Below are 25,537 nucleotides of genomic sequence, written 5' to 3' on the forward strand. Positions count from 1 at the left end.
TCATTAAACTATTAATGCTAATAAGAGTTCAGTAAGATTACTGGATATGAAATAAACACACACAAAAAGCTTTTTTTAGTTTATGAGCAACAGTATATTAGAAAATGTGATTACATGTATGATCCTAGTCAGAATCAAAAAGAGTATAGTGTACCTCATAATAAGTATAATAAAAGATTTGCAGTGACTTTCTGGATTAAAAGATCTTAAAGAAGATCTAAATAAAGATGAGCTATGTTTGTTACTGAATGAGAAGACAATATGACAAAGAGTTTAAAGTTTCCTAAATTAATTTCTAAATTTGATGCAATTCAAAAACAAAACAAAACAACAAAGCCAAGAGAGTTTGTGGGAAAATTTGACAGAATGATACTAAAATTAATTGAAGAAGTAGAATTAATGAGGTCAGCAGGATTTCCTATAGTGCCGTGAGGTGTGTGTTGGTATGGTGTTGGTACAGGGATAGACAACAGACCATCCAAACAGGAGAGAGACCACAAAAGGAGACCTTCACATGCATGGGAACTTCTTTGTGACATTGGATTTCAAATCACTATGGAAAAAGCAGGCTGTTCAAAACATAATGGTGGGACAGTATGGTAAAAATAAAATTATATTTCTATAAATTCTGGATGAATTAAAGGCATACCTTTTAAAGAGAGACTTTTAAATTTTTAGAGGAAAATATCCATATGATATTGGTGGATTGGGAGGATTCTTTTGAACAATATAAAAAGCCTAAACTATAACGGAGAAGAGTGATAAATTTGACTGTGTTAAAAAAAACTTAAATGCATGTATAAGAAAGTATACCTTAAACAAAGGAAAAAGACCAACTACAGAATATGAGAATACATTTAGACACACATGTCTAATGAAGGATTAATATCCATTGTATATAAAGAAATCCTACAAATCAATAACAAAGAAGACGAAGACCTAGTAGAAAAATGGACAAAATATAGGTAGGTAAGACCAATAAATGAATTAAATTCTCACTAGTAATCAGGGAAATGCCAGTGAAAGCAGCAAGATAACATTTTATACCACCATGTTGGTAATAATTTAAAGGCAAAGGTGTGGCAGCAGTTGATGTTTTATATGTGACTGTTGGATCATAAAATTGTTACAATTGCTTTAGAGAGCAGTTTGATAGTATCTAATACTGTTGAAAGATGCTGCAGCTCGAGGTTTCAGGAGTTGCCATTCTGGAGTCTTCTAGAGATACTTTTACACATTTTCCCAAAGATGTGAAAGGAATGGCCATTCTACCATTGTAATAGCAAAAAAATTGGAAATAACCTAGATTTCAATCCCCAAATTCTAGTATATGCACAGAATGGAAAACCTACAGAGGTTGTTATAAAGGATCTAAATCTTTTTGTATCACCCTGAGTAAATCTGGAAGACAATTTTACATGAAAAAACAAAGTTGCAAAAGGGTGTGTTCCAAATGATCCCATCTGTATAGATTTTGTGAACCTATAAAGGACTTGAGGAAGGGAGGCATAGCATCCTGAGGAGAGAAGTTTCTCTGGAGAGGCTGAGAAACAAATGGGATTGGAAGTTAATATTTTAGCTGTATTTGTATCATTTCTTTGTGATCTGAAGCAAATTTGGCAGAATATTAACATTTATTAAATTTGGATAATGGGTACTAGGTATCTCTTAAGGTTTTGCATGATTCAAATATTTCACAATTGAAGGTTTTCAGATTAGGCTAATAGCATTGCAGTCCCCACTTAAACATGTCAGATTGAACACAGGCCATAGTTATTTCCTTCCCCTTCCAAGCCCTACACTAGTGCTGTTAAGAGAATATAGAAAGATACAAATAGGGGCTGGGGCTGGCCCAGTGGCATAATTGTTAAGTTTACACGCTCCACTTTGGTGGCCCAGGGTTTGTGGGGTTCAGATCCTGGGCATGGACCTACAACTGCTCATTGAGCCATACTGTGGCAGCATCCCACATACAAAATAGAAGATTGGCACAGATGTTAGCTCAGGGACAATCTTCCTCACCAAAAATGAAAAAAGTTACAAATGTACAAGGACAAAAAAGAGGAAAAGAAACAGGCACAAATTGAAATTTTCAGTACAATTTTGGTTAGCAGAGAGAGATGAATGTATTATAACTAATTAGTGAGGCGGAGAGAGCTGAATATGAATGCCTTTACAGAGGGATTCTAGGAAATATTGACCTGTACAGCCCCAGAATTGGAGGCCCCAATTACCTGGGAAGGTTAAACTGAGAGATGGGACTGGTCGTGTAGGTAGATAGTCTAGTACTTTCCCTAACCTGGTGTAATCGTTAAGGCTCTGGAAACAGGAGAAATTATTTGAAGTATTTTTTGCTGAGCTTGGTTCCCAGAATGCTGGAAGCCAGGCAGAAAGTGGCCCCATTCTTCTCTGGAGAAACTGAAGTGTGTTCTAAAAATGACCTACGAATATTAGCATTTTTGGCTCCCCCAGTGTAGAAGGAAAGCCCTCTGTCTGATTTAGGCACAAAAGGAATATATTTAATGACTTGCAGAATCACTGGGAAGGCTGTAGAACTGGGTTTGGAAAATGGACAAGAACAAGAGAGGCCAAGTGGCCAAGACAACACTCAGTCACACCAGGAAGGTGGCGTGTGCCACCCCTTGAGCACTGGATGTCCAGCTTGGTATTGCCACCTCCAGCACTTTAATGAGGGTGCTACTGGGCACCACAGCCACTGCTGCTGCCACCCACCACCATGTAAGTGGATTTGCTGCCTCTTTGCTCTCTGCAGACACTGTTTTTCAATTCAGAGTCCAGGATGTGCATATCTCATTGGCTGAGGAGCAGGTTGTATGTCTGCGCCGAATCTGTAAGAATGGCTGGTTAAGTAACAATGTGGCATTTTTAGTTTCTCTTGTGGAAGACCGACTAGACTCTGTATAAGGCGAGGAATTTCTCTGGATATAGGAAGAGAGCTCAGAGACTAAACAGATGCCAGGCAGTCATAATTATATTTCCCCCATGTCCAGTTTCCCCCAGTAAACCAACTGGGTCCCTACCCGTCCCATACAGGAAAGCCTACTTAGTAGTCAATAAGCCCTGCCCCACACAGACATTAAATATAAAATGATGGCCGGTGATAGCAGACATATGACCAGATGCCTTCTGTGTGAGAAAGATAGTGAACCAGAAGAAAAGTAAATTGAGAAAATATAGACACTGAATATGAAAAGAAGACTTTAAAAGTCTGTTTAATATTAGCAGGGATGAGACAAAATATTACAATGATGAAACAAGAATAGAAATTTTTTTAGTGGAAGAAATAGGACACAAAATTTCCTCAAAATTGAGTCCAAGAGTCAATGTGAAAAACTAAATAGTCTGGTTGGAAAGTGAAATTTAAAAAAATCTCCAAAGTACCTAAAAGAAAAAGAAATGGAAGGTGGGAGAGAAAAGAACAGAACCTATTCAGGAGGTTTGGTATCCAATAAATAGAACATTTACAAAATGAAAGAGAAAAGGAAGGAAGGGAAATTATTTTAAAAAATGATGGTGTAAAATTTCACTTAACCAAAAGAAGTATGTTTTATATTGAAAAGGACCACTAGATGTCCGATACCAGGACTGTAAAGGGCTCACACAGAGGCCACTCTGGCATTAAAGAGATGATCCTAAAAATTCCTGAAAAGAACATGTAACGTGTAAAAGGGCAGGAATCAGAATATCATTGGACTTTTCCGTTCCAACAGTGGAAGCTAGAAGATAATGAAGTAATACCGTAAAAATTCTAATGGTAAATGTTTTGCTGCTTAGAGTTCTATATCCAGCCAAACCATCTGTCAGTTTGAGGCTAGACATGCCAAGACTCAAAACTTTTACCATCAATGTACTCCGTGGGTAGTTGCTGAATGAAGATAGTGGCCCATCAAAATGAGGGAGGATACTAAGAAAGAGAAAGATATGAGATCTGGGAAGCGTGGGGTCCATCCCAGGAAAAGAGGGAAGGACCTGTCAGGATGATGATGATGATGGGATGTTCCTGGGGATGCCTGTGCAGTAGACCTAGAGGTCAGCCGGGTTGGACTGGAGTGTGAAGATGGAGAGCTCTAGGAGAGAGGTCTCCGGGAAGAAGAAATAGAATTGATAGGGCATCTGTTGCTTCTCTTGTTGAGTTTAGGAAGAATTAAGGGTAGGTGTATAGAAACTAAGCAAGTGAACACAAATGAAGCAATTATTAACTCCAGGAAAAATAAAGTAAGCAATTGAGCACATATAGCTATGCTGATGTAAATCAATGTATATATGGTATGTATGGCTATGTGATATGATTATGATACAGACATACACATATCTGTACCTACATATGTACATAGAATAGGGCAAGGGAAGGGGAGAGACAGACACTGGAACCATGCTTATTTCTCATCTTCCAAAACAGAAGTTGAGCAAGGAATGTCTAAGATTGATCAATCAAGAAATAGCATATGAGCATGTTCTTTAGGAACATGGAAATACTGGAGGGAACAATGCTATGAATTGAAAGTAGTTGCTCCTGGGAGTGGAGAGGATGAAGTAAAGCATTATAGAGTTTTTTTTCTTATATGCTGTAGTACTATTTGCCTTTAACTGGTGTGTGCGTTACTTTGATAAAAACATAAATGAAAAACTGAATAAATAGCATAGTAGTGAGTATCTTTGCACCATAGGTTTTCCTCCTTTTAGACTATAAATCACTCCTCAGTGTTTGTTGTGCCTCTTGTTTTCCTATTCAAACGTGGTTGACATTTATCCTTAAGTCTCTCCTCAGGGCTGAGCGTCCTGAAGCTAAACAGGCCCAGTGTCCAGCCTGAAGCTCTTGTGGCTTAGTGGGCGGTGCATCAGAAAACCTTGGAAAATCTGGATGTTCTGTACGAGTGTCTTTTGGGGACCAAGGATGTGGTGGGGGTGTTAGGGACTTTAGGAGAAAGAGTGGATGCTGATAGCTCACAAGGAATGGGAAATCTGGCAGAGCTCAGGGGCCTGCTGATGGACTGAAGATTGCAGAGAGCTGCTGTGGGGGTGGGGAGAGCCCTGGGGCTCAGCGGAGGAAAATCCCTCCTGCTTCTGGACAACCACACATTTCCCAATGTTGCAAGAGAGATCACAGGCCCAAACCTATGAATCTTTTCGGGTTTACCCACGCTGCTTTTTCCTGAAAGAGTTCTACCAATTTCCATTGCCTCTAGCACTGTGAACAGTGAATACTGGCGCTCCTAGAATTTTTCCTAATGGGTCTGAAATGATGCAGTGTTGTTTTGATTTATATGTCTTTGTTGCTTATTATACCCATGATTGTTATAACACGAGTTAGGCTTTTTCTTGCGCTTGTGTTCTGTTAAGAGAATTTTTCATACCGTGATGTATTCTTTTAAACCTGTTTTAACTAAGAGTTTGTCAAAAAACTTCAAAATCGGTTATTTTGTCAGAAAACTTCAAACTGACAATCCCTTAGTTTTTATTGACAGCAGAGCTGGTGTTAGAGGTAATAACACATAGTACAATCATGATTTCTTTAAAGTAGAGAATCCCTGTGTTGATATTTAATCACCATCAGTTACCTACAGTGCTCTCAAGGGGTGCTGTAAAAGGGTATCAAGGCAGGGGATCGGATGGGGTGTGGACAACTGCCTGGAAGAGGCTATACCCAAATGCAGTCTTGGAGGAGGAGAAAGAGTCAAACAGGAGAGCAAGGGATGCACAGGAATAAGCCAAGAGAAGGAAGGAAGGGAATTGTCAGGTTGTGTTCCAGCAGAAGGTGCTACTCACTTTCTCTTGAAGGTTCGTGAGTGCGTTCAAGGTCCATTCAAGGAACTGCAGCCGGACCTCTTTCCCTTTGACTGGAGCTGAAGGTTCAGCGTGTAAGAGGCTAGGCCGTTAATCAGGGAGATCTGCCATGCATTTGCGAAATTCTTCTTTTACCGTGAAAGCAGAGGGAAGCTATTGTGAAGTTTTAAGCAAGAGAGCGTAAGTGTTGTGCTTGTACGTACTTTATAAACACTCAATATTGAATAGGCACAGTGATCAAGTTTTAAAGCCACTGCTGATGCAAACACACAAGAGGACATTTTAAGATCAGACTTACCGTTCCAGTTAGAGGATTTATTTCACTTTGCCATAGAAATGAAAAGGTCGGCCCAGAAACCAAAGACGACTTCTTGCCACCAGGTTTGATCTTTGAACACTTGGTTGGTTTGTATTTTACTTCACTTTTTTTCTACTTTGTAGAAAAGTTTGAATGATAATGAAAGTTTATGGAAATGAAAGTTGAATGAAAGTTGAAATGATAAAGTTAATAAATTTGTGAGTAAAATCTCATTTAGAATTCAGGGACTTTTAAGTTTAGGGAGAATAGATAAAAATAATTTTATTTGAAGGCTATATATAATGTGTATGCATGTTTATATATGTGCATAATGAGTAAAAACACCAAACAAAAAAAAACCTGGAGGAATGTCATGTGCATTGAATTAAAGTTATTTGATTTGTTCTTGTCTTAATTTTTGTTAACAAGTTGCCAGAAACATTTATACAGGGCTCCTATTTTCAGAACCAGGATGTATATAAAAGACGCAAAATGTGTCAGTGGTGAAGTATTTCATCAAGTACTTATGTCAGCTTGGCGAGGGAACGTCCTCGGCCTCTCCCGAACAGAGGAAGATTCTTTCATTCTTCTTCACCCACCCCTGGCCTTTCCTTTCTGGTTCTGTAAGTCCTGGATGAGGTCTGTTCAGAAGTGAGCTATTCTGTGTGCTGGATCCATTCTCTCCTCTGTTCTTATCACTCAGTGTCTGTTTTACTGTCTGTGTGCCCAGCCCACACACAATGTCTGGAAGAATACACAGACTATTAGGAGTGGCTGCCATTGGGGTTGGGCTTGGGATGTCTTGAAGAAGAGACGTATTTTTCACTTTTTCGGCAACATTTCATTTTTTTTTTTTAGGAAGAAGTGTGTGATTCACTCATTTAAAAACGTCTTTGAAAACGAGGGCAGCATTGGGGAGACTTTTGTATGGGGAAAAAATTATTTGAGGGGCCAGCCTGGTGGTGTAGTGATTAAGTTCGCATGTTCTGCTTCGGTGGCCCAGGGTTCACCCATTCAGGTCCCAGGTGTGGACCTACGCACTGCTTATCAAGCCATGCTGTGGTACGCGTCCCACATAAGATAGAGGAAGATAGGCATGGATGTTAGCTCAGGGCCAGTCTTCCTCAGCAAAAAGAGGAGGATTGGCAGCAGATGTTAACTCAGGGCTAATCTTCCTCAAAAATAAAAAGTTATTTGAGGGTAAAAGATAAAAATTATTTTGACCATCATTAATTTGATGGCAATAATTTTTAATTTCTGGTTTCTGTTCCCTCATATCTGTGCCATACTAACCACCCCTCCTTCCATTTTCCTGTGAACGTGTTTACTTACTTTGCTAGGATTTTCAGTAACTGATTCTATTTGTGTTAGTTTACGTTTAGTTATTTCATCATGACGGTGCCTTATTCAGTTCTGACTGATTCGCTTCTTGTTGCTCTTTTAAGAGACTTACTCATTTTTATGGCTATTTTTCATTCCCTTTGATAGTGAGTGGATAGAAGGGAGGAAAGTCAAACTGCCATTATTTTTCATTTACTACTGTTGTGAAGGCTTTTTAAGAGAGAAAGAGAAGGCTGAAATCTATATTAAATTTTGGTTATGTGGACTTTTTTTCTGACATGTCTCCCTCAACACTGGTATTTATGAGATAACCATAATTACATTTTAGATTATAATATAAATTCTGTTAATTTGTCAGTTAATTTCTAATTCACTTTAGCTGAGATCATGTGACTTCTGTTTCTAATGATTCCATTTCAAGGATGCTGAGCTTTGATGCTTTGGGGATAAGGATTAGATGGATCCCTGCCCTCAAGAACCTAAAAATCTAATTGGAGAGAAAAGACCCACCAGCACGTGTAGAGTTAGTTGTGGATTTTTAGAAAGTAGTAGAAGGAGAGGCATTTTCAGGAGGGAGGGTGCTCTGATGCAAGGAACGCGGATGGATCAGGCCCCTAGAACAGTGACCCAGTCTCTTCTGAGTGGCAGGGTCTTCAGACACAGGTGGTGGTGGAGAATCCGTCTCTGCGGGTTGCTGTAGGGAGTAAATGAGGGGACAGTAACTGGTGCATAATGGGTGCTCAGACTGTAGTCACAACTGATGGCAGCAGATTGTTGAAGAAGCGTGTTCTGGAAGGACAGCATGGTGTAGCAGACAGGATAGGAGTCTGGGAAGGAGGAAATCTGGCTTCAAGTGTGGGCTCTGCCCCTGGCTGTTTAACCTTTGGTGGACTTACAGTTTCTGGCCCTGAGATACCACGCGTGGAAAATGAAGGGTTCAGACAAAGTGCTCTTTCTAATAACTCACAATTTTAAGTTTTGAATGTAAGGTCAGAGAGGGCACCCTCAGTTCAGGTCCAGTGGTCCGGTAGAGCTTTATGAAAAGATGCCACAGCTTGTCTAGGGCAGACCTATTTCCTGCTGTTACCGGAAGAAGGAAGCAGACTGCGGGCAAGTGCCGCTTAGTCCTGAATTCCAGGCCTAAATTACACAATAACAGGGTGATAATTGAGGAGCCACTGAAGGTTCCCGAAAGACAAGTGACGTGACCAGTGTAGCATTTTAAGGAAGCTAATTATCAGTATGTTTTTCTCCCACTGGATGTAGAGATTTGTGTCTGGGTTGGACTTCAGGAGTGATACTCAGGCTGTATAGGGAGGCAGGCCATTTTTCTTTTATAATGTATCTTCAAAGTTGTTTTTCTACCATAAATGCTCTAACTGCCAGCCCAGTATTTATTGTGATAGAGCCCCCTAGGTTGTGAACACTTTGTGTCAGACACAGTCTACTGAGAATGGAGATAGTCACTTCCTGGGGGTCGTGAGGACTGAAGGAATGAACGTGTGTCAGTGAGTGAGATGGCTGGCAGAGTCCAGCTCTCCCCAGCCCTCTGGGCAGAGAGTTTATGCTCAGAGATAAGAATACGGTGAAACAGACAAGTAAACCATCTGCAATCTATATTTAAGGAAATGCTAAGGCGACGTGGGGTGATTTTGTGTTTTGAATTTTCTCTTTTAAGTTCTTGTTCTTTGGATGGTATTTTAAAATCTGAGTGAAATGTGGTTACTGTTGACATTAATCATACTTAATAATGATTTGGATATTAGAGTTGTGCATAGATGGAACTTTATGTTCTCCCATTGTTCTTACTGATGCTACTGTCTACTCTTCCTAAGCTAAATTTAAATGTGCTTTTTAAAGTTCACTTTCTTAACTTCCTTTTGGAATATTAAGATTCCACTGAGAAAACCATGACAGCTTTAATGAAGCCATTTGTGGCGTTCTATTTTACTGAACCTTCTGGTTTCCTCCGCTCCCCTCTTCTTTTTCCAATGAGATTATAGGGACTCAAGGGTGGAAGTGTTCCCCCTTTGTCTCCTCCTTTCATAGTGAGCAGTGCTCACATAGTGCGTGCTGGCAGCCTGAAAAGCTTAGTGGTGCGCATTCTCAGCTGCAGTTCATCATCTGTGGGTCCAAGGCGGTTTTTGTGGCTTATCTAGTTTGAATCTGACAGTGCAGTTCAGACCATCTCTCTCCCTCCCGCCCTCAGAGGAGGGAGGCAGTGCTACTCGCCCCTCCTCTCTGGGTTAGATACACAGTTTCATTTCCTTGAACCATCGATACTCCGTAGCACTTTAATCGTGCTCTCCAGAGTGCTGGTCTGTAGTGCAAATGGTGACCTTCTTCACATTTAGCCTGAATCTCTGCAGAAAGAGGATGGTGAGGACAAAGGGTGAGAGGCACGTGTACCTGGGAAAATAGGTGCGTCCGAGGAAGGCAGGAAAGGCGAACGAGGGATGATGAACGAGTGAACCCGTGCTTAGTTCGGGCAGCCTCACCTGATTTTCCAGGTCACTATAACCTTGTGAAGGGGCAAAATGGAGGCTGTTAGGCATGAGGGGACTTCTGTTGTGAAAATTAAATATACAGAAAACATCTGGAATTGAGGAAGTATAAGCGATTGTGTTAATCATCTGTATGAAGTAATTATTCAAATCCTGCTAATCTTCTAATCTCTAGGACTCTACACTTTATGTAGGCTTCTTTGATTTCATGTTAATCAGCGGATTTAGCACAAGATCATCTCACTGGAAGGACCTGACATCTGTTGAACTTTGACTTATTCAGTGATTTGAATGGTTGGAGGTTTAACAGAGCGCAACATTTTATAATTAGTATTCAGCCTGTTGTTTGTTCCCAGATCGTGTGTATGTGTATGTGTGTATACATATATATTTTTTACCAACGTAATGATGGTAATCATGGGTTTATCTTTTCTCCTAAATTTTTTTCTGACTATAGAAGTTATACATACTCATTTTAGAAAATAAACAATATAGACAAATAGCAAAAGGAAAAAAGCAGAAATTGTTCATAATCCAACTGTCTTAAGCATTGTAAATCCTTTGGCAAACTTCCTTTGGCTTGTTCATGTGTCTATCTGTAACATTTAAAAAAAATGGGTAAATTTATGACATACATATAATTTTGTTTGTATCTTGAATTCTTCTAAAACTGAGCCTGCCTCTCCCCAGTTACTAAGTTCAGTAGAATGCACAGTATAAAAATGTTCTGTTTTTAACAAAGTGAGTTATGGCAAAATCAGTTAAGAAATTTTAATAGTTAGTGTGGCTTTTTTTTTAACTGCAGATTTCATGGAACTTTTAATATACTAACACATATTATCATGTCCAAAGGGAGGTGATATATGTGCCTGCCTTATTTAATTACGGAACCCTTTTTTATGGATTAATTACTCGAAGAATTTAAAGCACAGTTTGGGAAAAGTCGACACGCGTTTATTTCCCCCTGTATTGGAGACGTTTGTTGGTTGTCCCCCGGCATCCATTTCTCACATTCTCTTTTCCCCAGATCATGTTTGGTAATAAGTTACTTAGCACCAGATCATATTTGAAAATCAGCTGTTCCGTACTAGGTCACAGTTTACAGTATCAATGAATACGTTTTTAATGTTTTTAAAATGAATATTAATGTACAAATTAGTATGTTAAAGACACTCATTGGCTTCCTGGATCTCATCTGATCTCTTGCTATCCTGCTGCCAAGCTTGGAAACTCTCAATGCCCCTGATGAGTTGGTGAGCTCCGATTTCTCTTTCTTGAAAGTGTTAGTTTACTGCACTTCAAACTCTTCCTATTTTTCCTCTAGTAATTGTGATTCACTGTTACCTTTTACTCTTTCTACCTTTTACCTTCCTACTTTAAGCTCCTCAAACCTAGCTCTTTTGTATTATATTGTTTATTGCATGAGTTTAGTCATATTTGAAGATAAGTGATAAATGTTCACATTTATTTCTGTTCTCCTTTATTTTGCCAGCTATTGAATCATTTCACTACCCATCAGTAATTCCACCATGCAGCTTGCTCCAGACCTTCTTTCTGTCTCCCCCACCTTCTGCCATCAAGCTTTCTGCCAAATTTTCACATTGTTTCCTTCACTCCCAGCCAAGCAAAGTATCTTCAAGCCTTACCCAGGCCTTCGAAATGTATCTTTAGTTAGGAGGGCGGGTCGGAGGCAAATGTTATTCTCTCTTGGTTCTTGCTTTCGCCAAACAGGTGCATTTTAAATTGCTTTCTTACCTCTAAATCCAAAGGTAACTTTATCCCTTAACATGTTTTGTATCCATAGCTTCTTTATTCACTTTGGTAATTTCAGCACAAGGTATTGGAATCTACTTTGTGTCCATTGGTGGTGCTTTCAGATAGTGAGCGTTTTGTTAGCAGGAACTAGATTTATCTACTTCTCTCTTCCCAATTCTGCCTGCTTTTTGTGGAAGAGACAGACCGAAAATGAAAGAAGGGGGAAATTCCAGTCTGAAAAGTTCTGTGCTGATTCATGAATCTGAAATTATCCACAACATACTGAGATATGTGTGTGTGTGTCAGGCTAACCTGAAAGAGCAAGGCATCCCTTTTATTTGAGACCTTACTTTAATGTGCATGAAATTCAAGAAAGCTGAGAAGGGATGTAAAGAAAGCATTTTGCCTTATTTGGTTATCTTAGCTATTCTAATGTTCAAGCATTCTGAAGTTATGTTTCTGTTTTTCAATAAAGTTTCCTGTTGCTTTCTAAAGCGAGAATTCTAAATCTGTATATACAACTTCCTAAACTGTTTCCATTGACACTTTCCTAAATATTCATATTTTATATCTGGATTATTGGGGCATTTGTCTAGTTATTCATCATCAAAATTCCCTCTCTTGCCCTGAGACACTGAGAACTGGCCCCGTAGTCGAGGCTATACCAGTTAAGGAATCTAACAACATCCCATTTTGGAATATGGAAGTATTTGATGAGGAATGCTATATGTTTTAGTGCATATGCCATTTTGTACTGTAAATTATTTCAGGACAGGAACTGTGGTAGTTTTTTGTTTTTCATTTTTTTCCCTTCCCACATCTTCTGTGTTGCCTTTAACCTGTTCCTTATGCCCTTGGCACAAAGAGTTTCCCATGTTGTCCCTTTCATTTGGTTCCTTCAATTATTTATTGTTCTGACTTCCTTACCACCCATTTATTTCTTGGAAAAAAATTATTTTTCCCTTTTTCTGCTTATTAGTTATTCATTGTAGAAAATAGATAAATAAGGAAGATATCAAATGAGCACTTGCATATATTTTATCTAGAGTTTAGGGGGAGAGTCATGAATAGAGATTTGGAGGTATCTGTGTAGAGATGATATTTAAAGGTGCAGGTACCTGTGACATCACCAGGCAGTACTAGCTACCATGCAGATACCTCCCCAAGTAATTTCATTATTCTGTCTTCATTCCGTTGCACAGGCACCTGTGATCTGACCAAGTCACAGCCTGCTTTCCATAGTCGTATTTTGACTCCAGCATACCCATGCCTGCTGTGTCATCCTGATGCCCTGTGTGGCCACATGCATCATAATACCAACACCCTTTACATCCCCTTCCAAAAATGTGAAGAATGGTAAGAGAAGTAAGCCAAGGACACCATCCTGGAATCACTAGCTTTGCACTGGAGCCCAACAATGATACTGAGGAGCCAGCAAAAAGAAAGAGGCAAGAGAAAAATGAAGAACATGGTTATCATGGAAGTGCAGAGAAGAGAGAGTTTCAGGAAGGAGGGAGGGATCAAGAGTGTACATGTCTCAAAGAGCCAGTATGACAAGAACTGTTTTTACACCTGGAGCTTCCCTGGAGGGGAGGGACTGTTTCCTCAAATATCCTCGCACCCAGTGTGTACTCAGTGCTCAGAGAGAATGCAGAAAAGCTGGGGATGATTTAGAGGAGAGGAGGAAGCACTTTTCCTAGAAGATTGGCGTTATCAGAAAAGGGCGAGGGTTACGATGTGATAAACCTTGAGTGATGAAGGCTTCCAGCTAGTAGAATTTGGGTGCGTCGTCTTGTTTTCTGAATTCCGTGAACTCGCTGAACTTAAACAATGAGATTGGGATTCTAGCTGCATGGATCTACCGTGGAGTCTCAAATAGTACCTAGAGCTGTGGTATGAAACTTGTAACAAGGACATTTTTTGTATAGTTTACTCCTTCAACAGATGCAGTTGACGTGCTGTAAATTAGTATTGCTCTTCTATTTAATTCTGTTGCTTTTTATCTTATTTATTAATGCTCAGGCAGGTTTGTTGACAATTACGAGAATTGCAAATAAGTGTCACCATGACCCTACGGAATAGGTTTTAGGTGTTACTGATCTGTCATCATATTGCACACGTGGATGCCATCTTTATTTTTGACTAGTAGTTTAATAAATGCAAAGCCTGCATGTTTCTACATATGCTAGTCAGTGTCCAAAGTGTATTGCGCCTAAATGGGTTTGGTGGTATAAATAAGGATGGAGAAAGAGAGGGAGAGGGAAAGGAAGAGAGAGAGAGATGGAGAGGATGAATGAAAATAGGAAAGAAGGTCCTCATGACAGAAAAAAATAAAAATCTGTGACTGAACTTAGCTGTCCCTCTTGAACCTCCTCCGTTTTTATAGGTCAGTAACTGTGGGCACTCTCTCGCCTGTGTGCCCATCCATGTTTTGAAATTAAAAGAAAACATTGAGTTGTTATAACCAAGATGTGATAGGAGTCTTGGCATTTCTTTTAGATTGTGAAGAAATGTTTGTGTTTAAATATAAGATTTTTTAAAACTCATTAAAAAACATAGGAAGCATGTGAGCTGGTTCTGAGGAGGAGCACTGGGAGTGGCCGCCAAGACTGGGCATCTCCAAGTCAGTTCTCGTTATCGTACTGCAGCGCTGGCTTTCGGTTTCCTCCTACTGTGGATATAACTTCACATATCCTAAGAAAGACGGTTCTGCAACAAACTGTGTTCTAAGGGAAATGAAACATGTCAAGAATGAGTGTTTCTCATGGTGGGATTGAAAGAGAAGGAAAGCTCTGGGGAGGGTATGGGATGTATTTGGATTTCTGTGAGCTTGTGAGAAATGTTGAAAACATCTGATTTTTATAAGAATCTACTTAGAATTATTCTTTATGCTAGTATATTTTTTCTTTGAAAGACATTTCATTGCAACAAACAGCTTTTTCCCCCTAGTTACAAAATAACTCATAAATTCTGGTTTTGGTGGTCAAAAGATATTTCTTTTGGAGACAGGCTGGTATTTACTTTGCATTTTGGTTCAGTTGACTGCTTTTCCTTCCATTTTATGAGGAGCTCTCCTTAAACCTTGGCTGTGGCCATGTGTGCTGCCCCTCACTGCCTTTGGAAGCAACAGTTAGCACACACTCCACTTGAGGGCTTACAGTTCAAGAGGAGCAAATAAAGTTCTGAAATGTAAAGGAAAGCATAGCAGTCTGATGGCAGAAGTATCTAGAAAGCTCAAAAGCCAGGTTTAATTAGGTAGTGATGCAAAATCATTATCCCCATCACAAAAGATGGGGAAGAGGGCAGCCAGAGTGAAAACAATTGGCGTTTATCTGACCGGCAGCCCAGACCAGCCCGTGCGAGCCCAGCTGGAGCTCGCTGGCGCTGCATTCTGCAGGCGGCATGCAGTTTCTGAAACACCCCTAAATGTTCCAGCCTTTAAATAGCAGCGAGGCTTCTAAAATGATGCTGCGTACTGCAAGAGAAATTAAAGCGGCTGCCTCAGAGGCAGGAAGCCGACTAGCGAGATGCTTAATTATCGTGGAAGTAAGTGCTTGTTACGTTGAGCGGAGCGCAGCGAGCGCGGGTCGTCCTCAGGGTGTCAGCTGTGATTTGTAGACAATGCAGCCCTGTCAGCTCACTGCTGGTTCAGCAGCATCTTTCCAAACATGTATTTGGCAAGAATTTAAAGGCCACCTCTTTTGTAATTTGTGGAGCCTTGGAAAAGGGTCCTCTGCCTTTATTTTCAGGATGTACGCAACCATGCAGGGTTTTGTACTCAGAATTTGTGCCTCTTGCCTCCTGACTGACGTGCTCATGAGGAAGTTGGTGTTCTTCGCTCGTCACCTGGAAGGATGTTAACAATTCTCTGCCGTCTGTTGGGGAATATGGAGAGGTTTATCCAGAGCAGCATTTTGTTTCTGCTGTCTTCATAAATTAGCACCGAAGGGTGGGGTAGGTTGCAATGCGTAAGGAAATGCAGGCATTTTGGTAATTAGTGAAATATTTCTAGCTTTAAGAGTAGATGAAACTACAGAGAGCTCGGGAAGAGGTGGTGGTGAATGCTGGATTCGTTTTAAAATATTCCTCATCGGGGTAAGTAATAAAGTCGAGGGAAATACGAAAGAGGGCTAATGGGTATAATGGCTCCGGGAAAACCCTGTTTATTTTGTCTCTATTGTATTTGCTTTTGCCAACTATGTTAAGCCTTTGTAAAGAAACAAAAAATAAGGATTTTGAAACACAGAAGGTGTTAAAAAAGTGAGTGTTGCAAGATAGTCAATAATTTTTCAATTTTTAGTCTTGTTAAAAAACTGTGCATTGCTCTCATTATCGAACTCTGGTTATGTCCCCAACTTCTGGTCAGCACGGTGGTTCATGACATTCTACATTGTTAGAGGTCATTGAAGCCTGTACTTGGGGAAGGAGCCTTGATCTCCTGGAACAAGATCCCGCGTCTGTCCCCCCCCCCCCATCCCCCGCCCCCGTATATGAAACAGTTCCATTAAGCTGAAATATTAATAGTCTTTTAAAACATATATAATTTAAGTGATGAATTTTATTAAATGCTTTCACTTTCTTCCTTTCTCTCAAACCTGCTTTATGAAAAATATGAGTTGTGAACTGTGTACCACAATCCATTATTGAGTCTTTTATTTCCTCGTGTCTGGTTTTGGCAATTGCATGTTTATTTTTAGATGTACTTATCAAATACTAATTCCAATTGTCCTCCTCTCTTTCAGAGAAAGCATGGGATTATGACCATCGCAGAGTCCCAGTAATACAAGTTGCTTTTGGCTTTTTCTGAAGGAAAGCCGTCTATTAAAGTGACGCAGAGGAGCTGTTGTGGATTATAATGTTTTGAAGATCGGGATTCTTCAGAGGTTTGAAAATAAGGCATCGTTTAACCTTTTAAATGACAAAGATTAAGATCTCATGCAACTGCTGTGTTTTTTGGAAACCATTCTCCAAAAGGGAAGTGCTCATTTAAAATTCAGAGATGATGGTCCTTTCTGCAAGGATTTAAGTCTAATTGCTTTTACATCATGACCAGCTTGAAACGGTCGCAGACGGAGAGGCCTGTTGCTACTGAAAGGGCCTCGGTTGTCGGCACAGATGGCCCTCCCAAAGTCCACACTGACGACTTCTATATGCGGCGCTTCAGGTCCCAAAATGGCAGCTTAGGCTCCTCGGTCATGGCTCCCGTAGGCCCCCCGCGAAGCGAAGGTTCGCACCATATAACCTCGACCCCCGGAGTCCCCAAGATGGGGGTTAGGGCGAGGATTGCAGATTGGCCCCCAAGAAAGGAAAATGTAAAAGAATCTAGCCGTTCAAGCCAGGAATTAGAAACCTCAAGTTGCCTTGAGAGCTTGTCCTCCAAAAGCAGTCCTGTGAGTCAGGGAAGTTCTGTTAGCCTCAATTCCAGTGACTCAGCCATGTTAAAAAGCATTCAGAACACACTGAAGAACAAGACGAGACCGTCGGAGAACATGGACTCCCGATTTCTCATGCCTGAAGCCTATCCCAGCTCCCCCAGAAAAGCTCTTCGCAGAATAAGGCAACGGAGCAACAGCGATATCACCATAAGTGAACTTGACGTGGATAGCTTTGATGAATGTATCTCGCCCACGTACAAGACTGGGCCGTCACTGCACAGGGAATATGGTAGCACATCTTCCATCGATAAGCAGGGAACGTCCGGAGAAAGCTTCTTTGATTTGCTAAAGGGCTACAAAGACGACAAATCTGATCGAGGTCCCACTCCAACCAAGCTCAGTGACTTCCTCATCACCGGTGGGGGCAAGGGGTCTGGTTTCTCTTTGGATGTTATAGACGGGCCCATCTCACAGAGAGAGAACCTCAGGCTCTTTAAGGAAAGGGAAAAACCACTCAAGCGACGTTCCAAGTCTGAAACTGGAGACTCCTCCATTTTTCGTAAATTACGCAATGCCAAAGGTGAAGAACTTGGGAAATCGTCGGATCTTGAAGATAACCGGTCAGAAGACTCTGTCAGGCCCTGGACGTGTCCAAAGTGCTTTGCCCACTACGATGTCCAGAGTATACTGTTTGACTTGAATGAGGCGATTATGAACAGGCACAACGTTATTAAGAGGAGAAACACCACCACGGGGGCTTCGGCGGCTGCTGTGGCATCCTTGGTCTCTGGACCTTTGTCCCACTCGGCCAGTTTTAGCTCCCCGATGGGCAGCACGGAGGACCTGAATTCCAAAGGCAGCCTCAGCATGGACCAGGGAGACGATAAAAGCAATGAACTTGTAATGAGTTGCCCCTATTTTAGGAATGAGATCGGTGGAGAAGGTGAAAGGAAAATCAGCCTGTCGAAATCAAATTCTGGCTCCTTTAGTGGATGCGAAAGTGCCTCCTTTGAGTCAACACTCAGCTCCCATTGCACAAATGCAGGAGTGGCAGTACTTGAAGTGCCCAAGGAAAACTTGGTGTTGCATCTAGATCGAGTGAAAAGATACATTGTGGAACATGTGGATCTGGGTGCATACTATTACAGGAAATTCTTCTATCAGAAGGGTGAGGAGAGATCTTTTATTTAATTTTCTTGTCCTGTACTTTCTGGAAAAAAGTAGAGTCCTGCCTCTTAGGTTTTTTAGCAGTGTGATGTAAGATTTACATGAATTCCTTCTTTTGATGGTAAAATAGTTAAGTAGCCTTTGCTGCAATGTATTTCTTTTTGCATCTTTCTGAGTTATTTCCTCCTTTCAGGTATAAAAATGTGTATTAAATAATGGTTTTTTAAAAGTAAAAAAACCTTTTGATTTAATGGATCAAATTAGAGTTTTTGTCTAGAAGACTTTCTGTGTCACCTTCAGGGATAAATGTCATATAAAGTTAAAAATATTTTAAATATAGCTTTTTTTTTTAAGGATTACAAAAATAACCTTAGTGCTGCCTTTCATTTATTTGGCACTTTTACAGTTAGTACGTGACCCTTTCTTTTCTACCTCAATGTTCCCATCAGTAAACGGGAATTGTAATACATTGCTATTCATTTCGCAGGGATTTTAGTGAAAATTAATTACATTGTTTGGCAAAAGTCACAGAGCCAATAAGTGTCAGAGCCAGGAATCCAATCTAGGTCCTCTAGACTTGGGTAGAGAAGGCACTGAAGAGATAAGGACCCTCCACAAGTTGGTGACTTCCTGTTTGGTGTTTTCTGTTTTGTGGGGGGAAAACATATAGATAGATTGTTGGATTATACTTTGTATACAGTTTTATCTCATACTTTAAGAAAGGCTCTGTGATTTATTGAAAAATAAGTGGTTTAAATGAATTCTTAAGAGCTTTCAAATAGTGTTTTTTGAGCAGCATTATTAATTGAAAAATGAGCTTAAGTCGTGCAAATACCAAAGCTAGGGAACAGGGTGCTTGCCAAGGAAGGATGCACGTCTGGGGGCCGTTGGCTCGGCGATCTCTGCGGCTGGTTGAGAGGCCCCCTGTGTGCAGAGGATGATAGCAGTGTTTTGATTTCCCACCTACTGTTTTTGGGCTTTTGAATGATATTTAGATTTATCTTCCGAATGAAGTTTCATTTCTGGGAGTCATTATAGTTTTATGACATTGCTGACGTTAGAATAAAATTTATTGTAAGGTTGTTACATGATAAACCTCATTCAAGAGCGTTTGTTGACGCAAAGAATCTTGTCTTGTTACGAAGTGTCCATGTCTCCTAAATGTCTTATGGTCCTGGAATCAATATGATACTGAAAACCTCAGTTTCATTTTTAGGCAATCTTTATCTTCTCAATAATTTTCTGGAGTTCAAATTTTAGAAATCACTTCTCTCTTATACTGTCCTTTAGGATACAGGGATTCTCAAGGTTGTCGTCTTGGCATTTGGGGCTAAATAAGTCTTTGGGGGGGGCACTGTCCTGTGTATTGTAGGGTGTTGGATGTTTAGCAGCATCCCTAGCCTTGACACTCTAGAACGACAATAGGTACTCCTTCCCCCACCCCAGTTGTGATGACCGAAAATGTCCCCAGGCATTGCCAGATGTCCCCTAGGAAGTGAAATTGCACCCAATGGAGAACCGTGCCTATTGTACCTGGAGAAATTTTCCACAGGTGTTTCTGAGCTGTCTATAGGTGGAGGCCATCTTGCTAAAAATTGACCCATTGAGTCCAACATAAGAAAGAACATATTAATTACAATCTTAGTTATGTAGTAGTAGGCACTTTTTTCCTGTTAGGCAATAGGAATATTCTTGAGTACTTTTATGTACCAGGAACTTTGCTAAGCATTTGATACAACATGCATTTTCTCACTTCAGCCTCTCTATGCCCACTCAGGTAGGTCCCAACATTGATGGCATTTTCCAGATGACAGCAGTTAAGTGATGTAACTGGTTAAGCTGTCATGGAGCTAGTAATGGTGGAACCAGGACTCCGCTTTCTGTGTGTCTGACCAGAGTCACGTTCTTAACTGCTGTGCTCTTCTCTCTACCATATTAGACTAAAGGGAAGGAGTATATTTTTATGTTTAAATCTGGTGGACATTTACTTTTTATCTTTCGAAAGCATGGGATAAAAATTGGAACACCTAGATTCCAGAGTAATCAGCTTAGATCATAACACTTCATAAATTTAAAAGCCACTAATCCAAAGTAGTTTCTAATTTGAAGCATGGAAAATACCTTCTTAGCCAATGTAACTGGAACTGGTTAATTGAAAATAGTGGTTAAAGCAGGGAATCTTTTAAAAGTGTACATACTCAAAATTTTTTATTTTCATTAAAATATATTTGCCAAACTCTTGTGAGGCCAAGGGCTTTTCTTTGACAGTGATTCTACTATTTTGAGTTCAATGTTGTGTTAATAATGTAAACCACGAGAGCTAAAACATAGACACTAGCAAAGCAATCTGGATCTTACAGAATCTTAAGTTTTATGGGGTTTTTTTTTTCTATTTTTTGTAGTTGCCTCACCACATCTAATCCAACAGCTTTCTTTTTTAGTGACTTGCCTTTATTATGTCTTTCCAAAGCCTTCAACTTAGTTTCTACTAGAGACAAGATTTATCTTTTGTGCTCATTCCATCAGCTTTCATAATATTTAATTAAATTTCATAATTATAATAACAAGTCCACTGGCATAAACAGGTTTGGGAAGACACAGCTGACTCTTTGTCAGCATGAAGGCCAGCTGGTGGGAATGTGTGTGGCACCAGAGATTGTCTGCTGGTGCCATGGGGCATCCATCATCCTGGTCCACAGAGAGAACTCAGGGCAATGGTTAATCCAGGAAGCTGGTCCAGTGGAAGGCAGTTACAGAGGGCGCCTGGTGTGTTTTCTTGGACCACACAACTTAGAATTTTCAAACCAGGCAGGCCATTTGTCACAAGATGATAATATACAACAAATTATGGCACTGCATAACATCATTTGAAGCTGAATTTAAGCCCCCTAAAATATAACTGTATATTAAAAAATTCAGTATCTATACTTTTTATCACAATATAAAATATAGTTAAATAAGTCTTAGAATTTTTAGTATACAACTTGAGTCACTGAAATTAGTGCAGTAACTCTTTTTTCTTAATCAGAACCGTAAAGTGAGTCATCTTGAAGGAGTACATCAGTGTCAGATACAATTCATCTTCTAGCAACAGGGTGTAGTGCTATTGACCTGGCTGTCGCTCCAACCTCTTCATCACCAGATAGTTTCCATTCTGCTGTTTAATGCATTCCTCATTTTATTGTGGCTAAGTCTCTAAGGGGAAAAAAATTCATTTTACTGAAATACACTCTACAGTAGACATTAGTTGTAAAATTTAATTGTGTTTGGTTCATGAAGCTGCAATCACTTTTTATTATTATGTTTTTTATAAACATTATTTTGCAGATTTAGACTTTAGAGGATATTTGACTCCAACGTGTAAGCCCGTTCCATGGCTGGAACGATGCTGGACCAATAGAGGAATCTCACTGTTTGCACTTACTAAAATAAGCAACACACCATCACACCATCAGTGTTCTTTCCGGTCCCTTCTCTTGCCTACTCCTCCGTGGTGTTTTGCTAGTGTGTGTGATGTTTCTATTGAGACTCACTCAAAATTAAATGACAGTAATAATATAGCTAATGTTTATTGTGTTATTACTTTGTGCTTTATGGCAGACCTCCTCACTTAATGCTTATAGGACCCTGAGGCGAAGCTGTCACTGTGATAAGTCCACATGATGCAACCACATCCTTCTTAGAGAGGAACAAACTAGGCAGTAGGATAGCATTACAATTAATCTGGTCATCTCCCTTTGAGTACATCTATTTTTTTATGTTTAGTTTTATAGTCACCATGATCAAAGTGTCAAGGAAATTTGAAAGTTGCAATACTAAGTTATAGGATAACTATGATGTTACCTGTAGCCGATGCGGCTTGTTGAGGAGACTTTTTCTCACCTCATTTTCTGTGGCCATACAGGACTTTTTCAGTTTTGCACTGAGTGTATAGTTGTCAATGAGGCATGTCCTCCATGAGTCCCATTCAGGGGGATGCGTTAATGGAAAAGAGGAGCCCATGGGTTGGCTTGGCAGTGGTGTTTGTTGCTCCATTGATCAAAAGTGTTGATATGCTAATCCGATGCTAGGTGGGGTGTCACTCAAAGTCAAGTTACTGAAGATGCTGTGATGGGAAACTGCCTCTCCCTGCTGCCCAGTGGCCAGGAGAAACTGCCATTATCTGGTCTGAAGCTCATCTAAGAATATTTTCCCTCTCCTGAAAAGAGGGAAAACTAATGCTTATGCACTTAATTATTCTTCTGATAACTTTAAGTCACCAGATTTTATTGTTCACTTTCCTCTTCTTACATCTCCACCTCTCCCCCACCACACACATGTTTGCACACAAGTCACGTTCAGCAGTCTGCTGGGCCCTAGGATTGTCAGTTGAGGACACCAGCAAGTTGGATTTCGGTTTCTACTGTAATGTCCAGTTTTCTTTATTTACCGCTTACTCTCTTGTAATCAGCCATCTTTAGCATCGGTTCTTTAGAATATGTGCACATAACTTCACTTGTACTCGAAGTGACAGCTTTGGCACTCTGATGTATTCTCAGTTTTGCTATCAGGAGCTATTCTTCAAGTTCCAGTTTGTTAAATGAGCATCATTAAGTAGCTATTGTAAGTTTTAGTGGATTATTGTATAGTGCATACAGAATGTCAGGGAACACCATACAGCTAAGCTTATTTGTAAAAATCTGTGCTTTTTTTTCCCCCCTAATTCTTCTGTAAGTATAGCATCATTAGGCTTGAGAAAAGTACCATGGGATGCCTTATAATTCAGGGTTCTTTAAGGATAATCTGTGTTTAGTTTTTTTGATGTGGACAGTTTCATATTTCAGGTAAGTGGTAAACTCTAGAGTCAACAAGTCTGATCTACTCAACCATGTTGTGCTCTATGCTCTTGAACTTAACAGTTAATTTCTGCCAAAATTAATAGGGAAAGATTTTATACACATATAATAATTCACTGTTTTAATGCCCTTGTCTTATTTTTTGAGATCACATAAACTGCATATAATTTGTTTGAAGGTAGCTCTGTAATTAGGGAGTCCTTTTCAGGGAGATTTGGGACTCTGACTAGCTTCTGGAGAAACTCATGTAGGACCATGTCGTGCCGCTGTCTTTTTATCTGCTCAGAGCTTCTAGTAGCGAGGAGACCATTGGGCGTGAAGGTTTGCGTGCTTGCTCCTTTGAAAACAAGCGTCCTCTCCTTTCTTGGCTGTGATCTCCTGAGGCCCAACACTGATTTTCTGAACCCTGATCTGTAAGGCATTCAGGATTTCTCTAGCTGAGCCATCTCGGTTCAGAGGTTTGTGAAAGTTGGTTAAAAAGGCGTGTGCCTCAACCATTCCTCCCTGTTTTATTTTTAAAATCAAGATAGATCATCAGAGGGCCACATTTACGCAAACATTTGACTTTATTCATGGTCTTCTTTTGAAGATCCAGTCATATAAAAACAGTATACTTTTGCAGTGAAACTGGTGGTGAAGATACTGCCCTTAATTCTTCAGCCCGTTACAGAGTTCCATGTGAGAAATTTACTTTAGAATTTGGTACCAGGAATTGTTTTCTGATAGCTGCCCACTACCTGCCTTTCTGAAAATAGGTATGTTGTATTTGTTGGCTTGTTTTGTTTTTTACTGTATTTCTTGTTTTACCTCGGCTCCCAACCGAATTCAGTGCTCAGCTTATACAGCCTTTGTTTGTTTCTGCTTTCATCTTTTTATTTTTCTATTTCTGTTTCATTAGCATGATTTATATATGTCCTTTATAATTAATGACCTCAGATTCTTTTTGGAAAAAGATAATTAGTATATATTTATATCCAAATGAAATTCCTCTATTCGCAGGCTTTCTCCTTAGTTGCAGCTCGTTTCTCCCCAACTGTTAGCTGCTTCTGCATGGATGGCTATCTAGTTGGCAACTCAAAACCATGCACGTAAATTTTGACTTCTTCATGTTCCTCCCTAAACGAGCCTCCCTCATCATTGCCCTCTTGCTGTACATGCCATCATTAACATCAGTCACTTGGATTTGAAACTCTGAAGCCTCTTTGATGCCTCTCTGTTATTGTTTTCAACCTCCAATCAGTTGGAAAGGCCTCTTGAGTCTGCCTTTGAATTGCTGCTAGCTGCTTCTTCTTCATGTCCCATTCCCAGTTCTATAACTTCAGGCCCTCGTTGCCTCTTCCCCAAATTCTAGCAATAGGTATCTTAGTCTCTCCATCTCTATTCTGCCCTGCTCCAAATCCAACCTCTTGTCTTTGCTAAATACAATCTAATCATGTAATGTAAATTTACATTGACTTGTAAATGTAATCACGGAACAAATAGGTTATGTCACTTGAGTCCTGAGACGCAGATATTGAGGCAGTTATAGGCATATGAGTGGTTTGTTGAGGTTTTGGGAGTAATGCCTGTGAAAGAAAAAAATGGGGAGGAAGCAGAATTTAGCAGGGAAAACCTTCAGTCCATGATGCAGCTATGACTCCCTGAAGAGAAAAGAGAGAGAAAGCAAAATGGGGAACGGTGAGCCTCCGACCGTGATGCAGATCTACCAGTCTCAGCCAAGCAGCGGAGCAAAGAGCGAGCGTTAGAGAAGTCCCGTGTGGGCAATAATGGCCAGGCCCCGTTAGCCGCGGTCTGCTCAGTTCCGGGCTGGGGCTCCCCAGGAAGAATGGCTGGGCCGGAAAACTGTAGCAAATCCAAAGATGCTGTAGCCAGAGACTTTCAGCTAACTGCATTTCTTGTGACTTAATCCGTTGCAAGACCTTTCTGGAAGGGAGATCAGAGTTGCACCTCCGTGGCTGCACGTACTCAGGAGTGCCTATGTTGTGCTTGGCATGGGTTGGGCACTGGAGTGGTATGCACAACAGATCCCCCTCACAGAACTTATATTCTGGTGAAGGGAAACAGGCAGTAAACAAGTGGCGCAGAAGTAGGCATCTGCCTATTATAAAAACTAATAGTACCGAGGTAGGTAATTCCTCCCCCGATTCCAATAATTTGGCTTGTAGCCTATATCTTTTCTCCTACACACATAAATTTATTATCTCATTTATTATTAGTGAGTGCCCTTCATATTTTTAAAATAGTTTTAAAAATTAACTGTACATTCATATACTAATTTATTCATTCAAATAATATTTATGAAGCCTCTACTCTGTGCCACGTACAGTGCCTGGGAGGAGAACAAAGCAGATACAGCTGTCTTCGTGGTATACAGCCTACCGTTAGTGCTCTTAAGACAAATGAGAAACTATTAAACATTAAATTTTTTCCTGATTAAAAGGATATAGTTTTAAAAAT

The 25,537-nt window shown here is 40.2% G+C and overlaps 1 protein-coding gene across 3 annotated transcripts in view; it reads left to right on the top strand.

Annotated features, from left to right (window-relative positions):
• Positions 1-25,537, top strand: part of SIPA1L1 (signal induced proliferation associated 1 like 1) — a 358,565-nt gene that overhangs the window by 208,224 nt on the left and 124,804 nt on the right. For all 3 annotated transcript variants that reach the window (XM_046647145.1, XM_046647143.1, XM_046647144.1), the window contains one exon: positions 16,446-18,246. In XM_046647145.1, the coding sequence (XP_046503101.1) occupies positions 16,749-18,246 (1,498 nt within the window). In that variant the 5' untranslated portion in view covers positions 16,446-16,748. The remainder of the gene's footprint in view (positions 1-16,445; positions 18,247-25,537) is intronic.

Source organism: Equus quagga, chromosome 20 (genome assembly GCF_021613505.1).
Source record: "Equus quagga isolate Etosha38 chromosome 20, UCLA_HA_Equagga_1.0, whole genome shotgun sequence".
NCBI lineage: Eukaryota > Metazoa > Chordata > Mammalia > Perissodactyla > Equidae > Equus > Equus quagga.